A 12,044-nucleotide genomic window follows, 5' to 3' on the forward strand; every position below is an offset into this window, starting at 1 on the left:
ACACAGACCTACTAGAGAATGGACTTGAGGATATGGGGAGGGGGAAGGGTAAGCTGTGACAAAGCGAGAGAGTGGCATGGACATATATACACTACCAAACGTAAGGTAGATAGCTAGTGGGAAGCAGCCGAATAGCACAGGGAGATCAGCTCGGCGCTTTGTGACCACCTGGAGAGGTGGGATCGGGAGGGTGTGAGGGAGGGAGATGCAAGAGGGAAGAGATATGGGAACATATGTATATGTATAACTGATTCACTTTGTTATAAAGCAGAAACTAACACACCATTGTAAAGCAATTATACTCCAATAAAGATGTAAAAAAAGAAGATGTGGTATATATACACAATGAAATACTACTCAACTATAATAAAGAATGAAATTTTGCCATTTGCAGCAACATGGATGGACTTGGAGGGCATTATGCTAAGTGAAATCAGTCAGACAGAGAAAGATAAAAACTGTATGATATCACTTACATGTGGAATCTAAAAAATACAACAAACTAGTGAATATCACAAAAAAGAAGTAGACTCACAGATATAGAGAACAAACTAGGGGTTACCAGCGGGGAGAGGGAAGGGGGAGGTACAGTATAGGGGTAGAGGAGTAAGAGGTACAAATTATTAGGTATAAAATAAGCTACAAGGATATATTGTACAACATGGGAAATATAACCAATATTTTATAATAACTACAAATGGAGTATAACCTTTAAAAATTGTGAATCACTATATTGCACACCTGTGACTTATACAATATTGTACAGTAACTATAGTTCAATTTTTAAAAAGGGATGGGCTAAAATGATTTGTGTAAAATAAAATTCTGAGGTCTTAATATAAGTTCATTTTTAAATTAAACTTTAAAAATCAAAGTTTCAGGGGAGAATGGGATGAACAGGTGGAATACAGAGGGTTTTTAGGGCAGTGTAGTGAAACTAGTCTGCATGATACTATAATGGTAGATACATGTCATTATACATTTGTCCAAACATATAAAGTGTGTACACCAAGAGTACACCCTAGTGTAAACTGCGGTCTCTGGGTGATAATGATGTGTCAGTATGTTCATCAGTTATAACCAATGCACCACCCTGGCGGAGATGTTGATAATAGGGAAGGCTATGCATGTGTGGGGTAAGGGGTACAAGAGAAATCTCTATATCTTCTGCTCAATTTCTCTGAGAGTCTATAACTACTCTGAAAAATAAAATCTATTAAAAAATAATCAGAGTTTCATGTAAAAATTTAAGACAAATTCAATATGTTTCCTTTAGTAAGCCAAACTGTAAGTACATTAGTATCAGAAGAATACTAGACTTGTTTAGGATAATATATAATATCAAAACACATGACTACATGTGGAACTTTTAAGATTGAGATTTTTATAAAGAAATGACTAGTCTGATTAACTCTATCGATTTTGTCTCATATTCTGATATAGAGCATATATAGGACATAGGCTCTATTAAAAATTATTACTACAGTTAAATAATTATTGTGAATCCATGAAGCCAAAAGAAAATGTAAACTAAGTTTGAAAAACTTTTTAATATGTTTTAATAACAAAGCTTCATTTTAACAAATATCTACTATTACATGCAAAGCCATTAAGAATACAAAGAAACTTTGAGGTTTCAAAATTAGTAAAACTAAAATTATCCATTTATATTAAAATAAAGTCAATTATGGGGATTGATTATGCAGAATACCTCCATATACCACTATGGAGTGATCTGCAAGATATATTATTAAGTGAAGAAGGCAAGATGGAAAAAAATATGTTTAGTATGCTATTGTTTAAGAAGGTGAGGAGAGAACGGATATAACTATTTGCTTTTTGTTTTTAAATGAAAGGATGAACTAAAAACTGGGGGGTGGGGGGAGGGTAGAAATGGGGAAAGAAAGTAATGGTAGAGGGGACAGGAATGGAAGCTAGATTCCCCTGAATATACCTTGTTTTGTAAATTAGACTTTAGATTTCGCATATGTTGTATTCACAAAAAATTTAAGCAACCCCTAAAAGTTAAAATAAAATGAAATAAATAATCAAACAAACAGGGATTATGTTAAATTACTTTAAAATTTATGATTTGACTTGTTTGGCTATAAATATCCCTAGCATATGAATATACCCTTGAGATAGAAGGAGCTACTAAAAAATCTTAAACTGTTAATGGTGATCGTATGTTGGTGATAATATATACATATCAGTGGGGTAAAGTAAGTGAGTAATTATGATGAGAACCAGGATTTTGGGTGTGGGAGATACTGATTAGGATCAATTAAGTAAAAATAATGTAGTCCGAAACTGGAAATATCTGTGTCTACTAATGATGCATTAATCTTAAGATAATATAATATGTATTTCCTGGTTCTCTTTTGTGGAAATAAAGACCTACTCAATAGCAAGGAATATCCCTTGTGCAGTCTTGGAATACCATTTCCCAGGGTAGGGCAGGAAATGTACAAGATGAAACTGGAACATCTAATCACACCAGATAGCAGAAAGCTTCCAAAGGCTATGAGAGTCAGGTCAAAAGCATTCATATGGCAAACTCAAGAGGCTCCCACTGGCCTAAGTTGAAAGAACTTTGTACACCTTAAATATACTGAATGTATTTGATGTGTATCAAATAAATTTGAATCTATGAGGTCAAATAATACTAAAAAGCCAAAAAATAAAAACCATAAAAAACACCTCACTGGTCATCTTTGGAGGATGCTCCAAAGATGGAGCATAAGGAAACAACATATTGTCTCAATCATGACAAATAAAGGCAAATACTCAAACTATTCCTCAGAGTAATCTAATAATTGATGAGAAAACATTTCTCTTCATAGAAGTAATTCCACTCATAAATGAAGAAGGAATAACAGAATTAGAATATCATCACCAACAGCACTAAGATCATAAGACGAGAGACAACCATTCTGTCCCTAGTAGAAATACACACCACCACCTATGAAGTATTCTTGCCAAAATATCACAATTGAATCCAACCAAATCTCTAGATCTAACTACCAATTTACAGGAAATATTGAGGAATTTAATTCTAAGGCATTACAATCCTTCAGCACAGTAATGGTAACTTCACTAACATTAGACAGTGAGTTAACTCACTTAACTTTCTGATATAGAAATGCTTGGGTACCAACTTTCCAATCCCTCTAACAACCCAGTTTTAGGAGTAGAAACCCACTGTACATACATTACATATGAAATTCTTACTTGCTAACTTCAAATGAGTCTATCCAGCTAAAAGCAATTCTTTTATTCAATTTTTCTTTACTACTTACTAGACTCCTCCAAACTGAAATTTCAACTTTTTTCATTTTCTACAACTCTTCCTATTTAACTGCAAAAATAAAGCCATTGGACTTAAGCCTCCACATCCCTTATTTCTACCTCAAGACAGATCTCTATATCAGCATTATCTAAACGGCACTGTCACAACAGTTAATAGATGTTCCTTGGGTTTGGAAAACAAAAAGATTCCACTATTAATTTGGAAAACACAGAATACTAACCACTCCCTTAGGCACATTTCCAGATAAAGGCACTAAGAATTCAAGCAATAATGAAATGAATTTTGTTTTATCCAGTTTTCCCCAGACCATTGAATACACTTTTTTATGAACACCTACTGACACCATTAGATGGTCACCATTTGAGTAATATCACTCTATTCCCATCTCCTGGTATCTACACTTTCTGTTTCTGTGAAAAAGATCATCTATTTTCCAAGGTAAACCTGTGTTCACAGGCTTCTCCCTGTCCTCATCTTATGTCTTATTTTTTCTGGTGTTTTCTATGCAATGTCTGCAATGACTCCCACTATGAAGCTTGTTCTAATCTTCCACTCCCAATGCTACTTGCCTAGAACAGAACTAATACCTTCAGACCTCAACCTCACTGAAGATGAAATAAAGACATTCTCAGAAAAAAAAAAAAAAAAAAACAGAACTCACTGCTAGCAGACCTATCCTACAAGAAACACTAAAGAAAGTTCTTCGGGCTGAAAGCAAGTGACCCAGAGGGTAATTCAAAGACAAAGAAAGACATACACACACACACACACACACACACACACACACACACACACACACACACTCCAGTAAAGGTAATTATGTAATTATAAAAAATAGTAAAAATAGTATTTCTTTCACTTTCTTAACTGTTTTAAAAAGCAATCACATAAAATAACATGTTATAATTGTATTGTTGAAACTATAAAATGTAATATATTCAACATTAACAATACAAAGGATGTAGAAGCAAGATTCTACTGGAATAAGGAAATGACACCAGATGGTAACTTCAACCCACAGCAAACAAATAAAGAGAACTGAGAAATGGTAAATAAGAAGGCTAATATAACAAGTATATACCTGTAGATATATACTTGGTTGCCTTTTTTCTTAGCTTCTTTGAAATAAAATTACAAATAGAAATAATTACAAACAGTGTATTGTTGGATTTACAACATATATAGATGCAATATATATGACAGCAGTAGTACAAAAAGGGGAAAGAGGGAATAGAGCTATATAAGAGTAATGCATCTATATCTCACTAAAAATTAGGTTAATCTCAATCTGAAGTATATTCTGATAAGGTAAGGTATATATGGTAAGCCCTAGAGCAACCACTAAGAAAAATGTTTAAAATAGTGGAAAAAGAATTAAAATGTGACATTAGAAAATATGTACTTAATTCAAAAGAAAGCAGTAAAGAAAGAATAGGGGAACAAAACATGAGACATATAAATAAAAAATAAAATGACAGATTGAATCTATGTGTAAAAGTAACAACAGTAAATGTGAATGGGTCAATTCTAAGATACAAATAGGTTGAAAGTAAAAGAATGGAAAAAGATATATCATGCAAACAGCAACCATAAGAAAGCTGAAATGGATATACTAATATTAGACAAAAACAACATCAAAACAAACAAAAAGTGTTACTAGAGATAAAGAGAGACAATTTTAATGATAAAAGGGTCAATTCATCAGGAAGATAAAACCATTATAAACATACATACACATAACAGAGCCCTAAAATACATGAAACAACAACTGACAGAAATAAAGGGAGAACTAGATAATTCAATAACAGTTGGAGAATTTAATACTTCACTTTTGATAACGAATAGAACAATTAGGTAGAAGATCAGCAAAAAATAAAAGACTTAATCAACATTATAAACCAACTAGATCTAACAAACATCTACAGAACACTCAGCCCAATAACAGCAAAGTACATATTATTCTCAAGTGCACATGGAACAATCTCCAGGACAGACTATAGGCAGGGCCATAAAATAAGTCTCAATAAATTTAAAAGGAATGAAATCACACAAAGTATGTTCTCCAATTACAATGGAGTAAAATTAGAAATCATTAACAGAAAGAATTCTGGTAAATTCACAAACATATGGAAATTAAACAACACACTCCTAAATAACCAGTGGGTCCAGAATAAAGCACAAGGGAAATAAGGACATATTTTGAGATGAATGAATATGAACACATGCCAACACTTATGAATGTAGCTAAAGCAGTGGTTAGAGGGAAATTTATAGCTATCAATCTCTATATTAAAAAAGAAGAAATATCTCAATCTAATAACCTAAACTTCCACCTCAAGACTCTGGAAAAAGAAGAGCAAGCTAAACTCAAAGCAAGTAGAAGGGAATAAATTATGAGGATTAGAGCAAAAACTAATGAAATAGCAAACAAAAAAACAGACAACAAAATCATAAATTGGTTCCTTGAAAAGATGAACAAAATTGACAAACCTCTACCTCAACTAACAAAAGGGGGAAATAAGAGAGCGAGAGAAAGAGAAGATAATAATTACTAAAATCAGGAACAAAACGGGGTCATTATTACCAACCTACAAAAACAAAAAGAAATATAATGAAATATTATGAATTGCATGCCAACTAATTAGTTAATTTACATGAAATGGACAACTTCCTAGAAAGATGCAAACTCCTACATTAACTCAAAAAGAAATAGAGGGCTTGGGCTTCCCTGGTGGCGCAGTGGTTGAGAGACCGCCTGCCAATGCAGGGGATGTGGGCTCGTGCCCCGGTCCGGGAAGATCCCACATGCCGCGGAGCGGCAAGGCCCATGAGCCATGGCCGCTGAGCCTGCGTGTCCGGAGCCTGTGCTCCGCAACGGGAGAGGCCACAACAGTGAGAGGCCCACATACCACAAAAAAAGAAAAAAAAAAAATAGAAATACAAGTAGACCTATAACAAATAATGAGATTGAATTGGTAATTTTAAAACTACCCACAAAAAAAGCTCAGGCAAAGATGGCTTCACTGCTAAATTCTAACATTTAAAAAACACCAACCTTCAGAAACTCTTCCAAAAAATAGAAGAGGAGGGAGCACTTCCCAACTCATTCCACACGAGGCCAGCATAACTCTGATTCCAAAGCCAGACAAAGATACCACAAGAAAAAAAAAATTACAGATCAATATCTCTTATAAATACAGGTACAAAAATAGTTTTAAAAAAATACCACCTAACTGAATCTAGAAATATATAAAAAGGATCATACTCCATGATCAAGAAGGATTTACACCAGGAATTCAAGGTTGATTTAACATCTGAAAATCAATTAAAGCAAAACACCGTATCAACAGAATAAAGGACAAAACCCACATGATCATCTCAATAGATGCAGAAAAAGCATTTGATAAAATTCAACACGACTTCATGATCAAAAGACTCAACAGACCACGAATAAACAGGAACACACTCAATCTGATAAAAGACATCTATGAAAAACCTACAGCTTACATCAGACTTAATGGTGAAAGGAATACTTCACCCCCTAAGATCAGGAACAAGACAAAATGTCTCCTCTTGCCACATCCATTCAACATTGCACTGAAGGTTCTAGCCAAGGCAGTTAGGCAAGAAAAATAAAATAAAAAGCACCCAAGTTGGAAAGGTAAAACTCTATCTGCAGATGAGATGACCTTGTGTACAGAAAATCCTAAGAAATTCTCTGAAACTCTATTAAAACTAATAAAGCAATTTGGCAAGGTTGCAAGAAACAACATAAATACAGAAAAAGTGTATTTCTAAACACAGGCAATAAACAACTTGAAAATAAAATTAAGAAAACAATATCATTTATAATAGCATTAAAAAGGATGAAATATTTTATGAAGATTTTAATGAAAGAAACTTGTACTTGAAAACTACAAAACATTTTTGAAAAAAATTAAAGATGACCTAAATAAAAGGAAAGACATCTCATGTTCAGGAATTGAAAGACTAAATATTCTCAAAGTGACAATACTTCCCAAAGTGATCTACAGATTTAGCACAATGCCTATCACAATTCCAGTTGGCTTCTTTGCTCAAATTGACAAGCTGATCCTAAAATTCATATGGAAATTCAAGGGACCATAATAGCCAAAACAATCTTACATAGGAACAAAATTGGAGGACACAAACTTCCTAATTTCAAAACTTACTACAAAGCTACAGTAATAAAGATACTGCAGTCCTGGATTAAGGACAAAAAAATTAATTAAATCTGAATGAGAATCCAGAAATATATCCTCACATTTACAGTCAATTGATTTCACAAAGTGTGCCAAGATAATTCAATGGGGAAAGAATAGGTTTTTTCCAACAAATGGTGCTGAGACAATTTGATATCCACGTGGAAAATAATGAATTTGTACCCCTTCCACAAACCATATTCAAAAATTAACTCAAAATGAATTAAAGACCTAAATGTTAGAGCTAAAACCATAAAACTCTTAGAGGAAAATCTTTGTGAACTTGAATTTAGCAATGATTTCTTAAATATGATGCCAAATTGCATTGGGTATTTTTGTCATAGGATTTCTACCAGTAAACACAAACTATAGGCTATCTTTATAATTTTCCATCACAATATAAACATCAATCAGACATGCACATTTTAAATGTAAACATCAAGTAGGATGTTTTCTATACATATATTACCTGATCAATTCCCCTTCCTTTGCACTGAAGAATGATAACTTCAAGAAGTTTGGCTGCATGACATTCTGCATCTTCTCCTGCATCTCCACATAGTACCTGCAGTAATTAAAATTTCACTCAGCAGTAAATAGCAATTGCAAAAAATTTAATCAAGTCTACATGAAGTAAATATCACATAAAAATTCAGCCATTAGAATCTCAGCGTTGCTTGAGTCATAAGTTTACCTTGCCAACCCAAAGAAGGAAGTTCAAAATGAAGTTCATCTATCTTCTTCATCTACTCTGATTCCTTATAAGGTGTAATAATTCACTTATTTAACTTTGGATTAATAAAATAGGCTATATGAGTTAACTGTCTAGACAAATGAAGCTTCCCTTTACGTAATGCATCAAAACAATAAAATACAATGAAATCAAAAGAAAACAAAATAACCTTCTTCTTAAACAATTAAATAAACCCTGTGTTTTTCTGTTCCTTTTGAATTCTCATCTATATGCACCCATTTTTTCATAATGAAACCATAAATTTAATATTACACACCTTTTAATTTCCTCATTTGAACTTCATAATTTGAACTACTTTCCATAGACATTATAACCATTTAGGACTATACAGTATTACAGAAGATGAGTATAACAAAGCTTACCAGCCTGTTCCCCTAATGTCAATTCTGTATTTTCACTGATATGAACAATTATACAGTGCACATGTTCATACACCTAATACGGCAGCCTTATAATAAGGTTCCCAGAAGAGAGATTTATAGAGTAGAGGCATGCTTATATTAGAACTAAAGAAATATGGAAAAATTAATAAGGGTTCAAACACAAGACATAAGAAAAAGAACAGACTTAACCCAGAGAATAAAAGTAAGACAGAAATTAGGAATATAAACAAAAAGAGGTAAAACAAACAGAAATCAAAAATAGATTCATTAAAAAAAGACTTAAGTAGACTTTTGCCAAAATTATTTTTAAAAAGCAAAGAAAGCAAAATTTTAAAACATTATGAAAGACATAAATACAGATAAAGGAAAGATTAAAAATGAAAATACTATGAACAATATTATATTCCTTATATATTTGAAAACTTAGATGACCTGGATAATTTCCTAGACAAATACAATTTAAGAAAACTGAATTTAAAAGATATTCCAGATAAAGATGACAGATTGAACATCGCCATTCAATTTTATCCCTTCCCAAAGGCCATTAAAATAAAGGTAAAGATATTTTAGAGGCATATATCCACAAAGCCAGAGATAAAGGAAAAAACAGACAGCTATAAAATTGCAGAAGCTGGAAAACAGATGGATCAGTGAGCTGAAACATAAGCAGGTAGCTAGCAAAACCAAGAACCAACCCTATTTACATAAACTTAAAATTCTACCTCAAGAGCAGTGTTTCTAGATCTAGATTCTAAACATGTGGGCTCTAGAACCAGAATGCTTTGGTCTAAATCCTAGTTCTACCATTTACGAGCTGTGTTTTTAGAAACGCTATTGGGTGGGCCAAAAAGTGTCTTCAGTTTTTTAAGTAAAAATAAAAGACACATTTTTCATCAACAACTTTACTGAATAACGTATTCACCCTTTTGTTCCACTACCTTCTGCCATTTTTCAGGCAACTTCATAATTCCATCTTCCCAAAACTTTTTATCTTTTTGAGCCAAGAACTATTCCAGGTGCCTTTTACAGCCTTTACAGTCCAGGGAATTGAAATTTTTTCCATTAAGAGATTTTGTAAATACCAAAATAAATGGAAATCCAAAGGTGCAAAGTCTGGTGAATACAGCATATGAATCAGAACTTCTCAGCCAAGCTGTAAGTTTTTGCCGGGTCATCAAAGAAACATGTGCTCTTGCGTTATCCTGATGAAAGATTATGTGTTTTCTGTTGACTAATTCTGGACGCTTTTCGTTGAGGGCTGCTTTCAGTTGGTCTAACTGGGAGCAGTACTTGTTGCAATTAATGGTTTGGTTTTCTGGAAGGAGATCATAATAGAGCAGGGGACCCCAACCCCCAGGCCACGGACCAGTAGCGGTCCACTGGTCCCATCGCTCCCCATCGCTCGCATTACCGCCTAAACTCCGCCTCCTGTCAGATCAGCGGTGGCATTAGATTCTCATAGGAGCGTGAACCCTACTGGGAACTGCGCATGCGAGGGATCTAGGTTGCACGCTCCTTATGAGAATCTAATGCCTGATGATCTGAGGTGGAGCTGGGGCAGTGACGCTAGCGCTGGGGAGCGGCTGCAAATACAGATCATCATTAGCAGACAGGATTGTCCGCACAGAGACCATAATAAATCAATTGCTTGCAGACTCATATCAAAACCGTATCAGTGAGTGGCACGTGAAAACAAGCTCAGGGCTCCCACTGATTCTGCATTATGATGAGTTGTATAATTATTTCATTACCTATTACAATGTAATAATAATAGAAAGAAAGTGCACAATAAATATAATGTGCTTGAATCATCCCAAAACCATTCCCCCACCCCGCCCCCGGTCCGTGGAAAAACAGTCTTCCATGAAACCAGTCCCCTGGTGCCAAAAATGTTCGGGACAGTTGTAATAGAGGACTCCCTTCCAATCCCACCATATACACATCACCTCCTTTGGATGAAGACCAGCCTTTGGTGCCGTTGGTGGTGGTTCATTTTGCTTGCCCCACAATCTCTTCCGTTCCACATTGCTGTACAGTATACACTTTTCATTGCCCATCACAATTTGTTTTAAAAACAGAACGTTTCATTACGTTTCAGTAGAGAATCGCATGCAGAAATATGGTCAAGAAGGTTTTTTCACTTAACTTACGTGGAACCCAAACATCAAAGCAATTCACATAACCAAGCTAGTACAAATGATTTTCAACGCTTGATTTGGATATTTTGAGTATGTCGGCTATTTCCCACATGGTATAACGTTGATTGTTCTCAATTATTGTTTTGATTTGATCGCTATCAACTTCAACTGGTCTACCTGACCGTGGTGCATCGGCCAGCAAGAAATCGCCTGCACGGAACTTCGCAAACCACTTTTGACACGTTTGATCAATCACAGCACCTTCTCCAAACACTGCACAAATCTTTTGTGCATTTCAGCTGCGTTTTTACCTTTCCTGAAATAATAAAGTTTAATATGCCAAAAATGTTGCTTTTTTTCTTCCATCCTCAATATTAAAATGGCTACACAAAAATTCACCAATTTTGATAAGTCTTTTTTTAAACTCATGGTGATATGACAGCTGTCACATACAATCTAACAAAATTGTTTCAAATGAAGTTAAAGACAACTAAATGCTACTAGAGCCATCTTACAGAAAAAACCAAACACACCTTTTGGCCCACCCAATATTTATTCTCTGTACCTTAGTCCCCAGCTGTAAAAAGAAATATAGTAATATACTTATGTCATAGGATTATATGATACAGAAAGAAAAAACTCAGCCCCTTTTCCCAAAATTGCATTGACTTGGTTTCTTTGTTTGCTGGTTTTGTTGGTTTGAGGTTTTGTCCCCCGACAAAAGGAAGAGAAACAAAATATAGTACAGTAGCTTAAAAAATGGGCTCTGGAGCCAGATTACCAGGATTCAAATCTAGCTCCAACACATAACAGCTATGTGACTAGGTCAGTTTTCTAAACCTCAGGCACAATGCAAAATGCCTGTCTCCTCTTTAACAAAAGGTGATATAATGTTGTAAAGATTAAATAAATTCATGTGTATAAAGTGCTTAGGAAATACCAGTGTACAGTAAGAGTTCAATAATAAGACCAGAAATAAGAAATATATTTAACTACTTGACAAGTAGAAGGCCATCACTGTGAACGTCACTTTTACTATATCTGCTATAATACAGAGCAACTGTGAGTTATAAAGGACCATGTAGGATTGTTATGTTTTCTACCTTTGCTTTCTCTTCCCCTTTCCCTCACTGTCTCTATAACTTAGGAAAAAACTGAAGACAGCCAGGTGATTATGACTTAACAAGCTGGGTTATTACAGAGCAATATGAGTCTTCAAAAATCGTGATTCTACTC

At 34.3% G+C, this 12,044-nt stretch overlaps 1 protein-coding gene across 2 annotated transcripts in view; it reads right to left on the bottom strand.

The window, feature by feature from the left end:
* Nucleotides 1–12,044, bottom strand: part of IPO8 (importin 8) — a 70,188-nt gene that overhangs the window by 16,713 nt on the left and 41,431 nt on the right. For both annotated transcript variants that reach the window (XM_082851069.1, XM_082851070.1), the window contains exon 20: nucleotides 8,003–8,098. In XM_082851069.1, coding sequence (XP_082707195.1) covers nucleotides 8,003–8,098 — 96 coding nt within the window. The remainder of the gene's footprint in view (nucleotides 1–8,002; nucleotides 8,099–12,044) is intronic.

Source organism: Leucopleurus acutus, assembly GCF_964270905.1.
Source record: "Leucopleurus acutus genome assembly, chromosome: 11".
Taxonomy (NCBI): domain Eukaryota; kingdom Metazoa; phylum Chordata; class Mammalia; order Artiodactyla; family Delphinidae; genus Leucopleurus; species Leucopleurus acutus.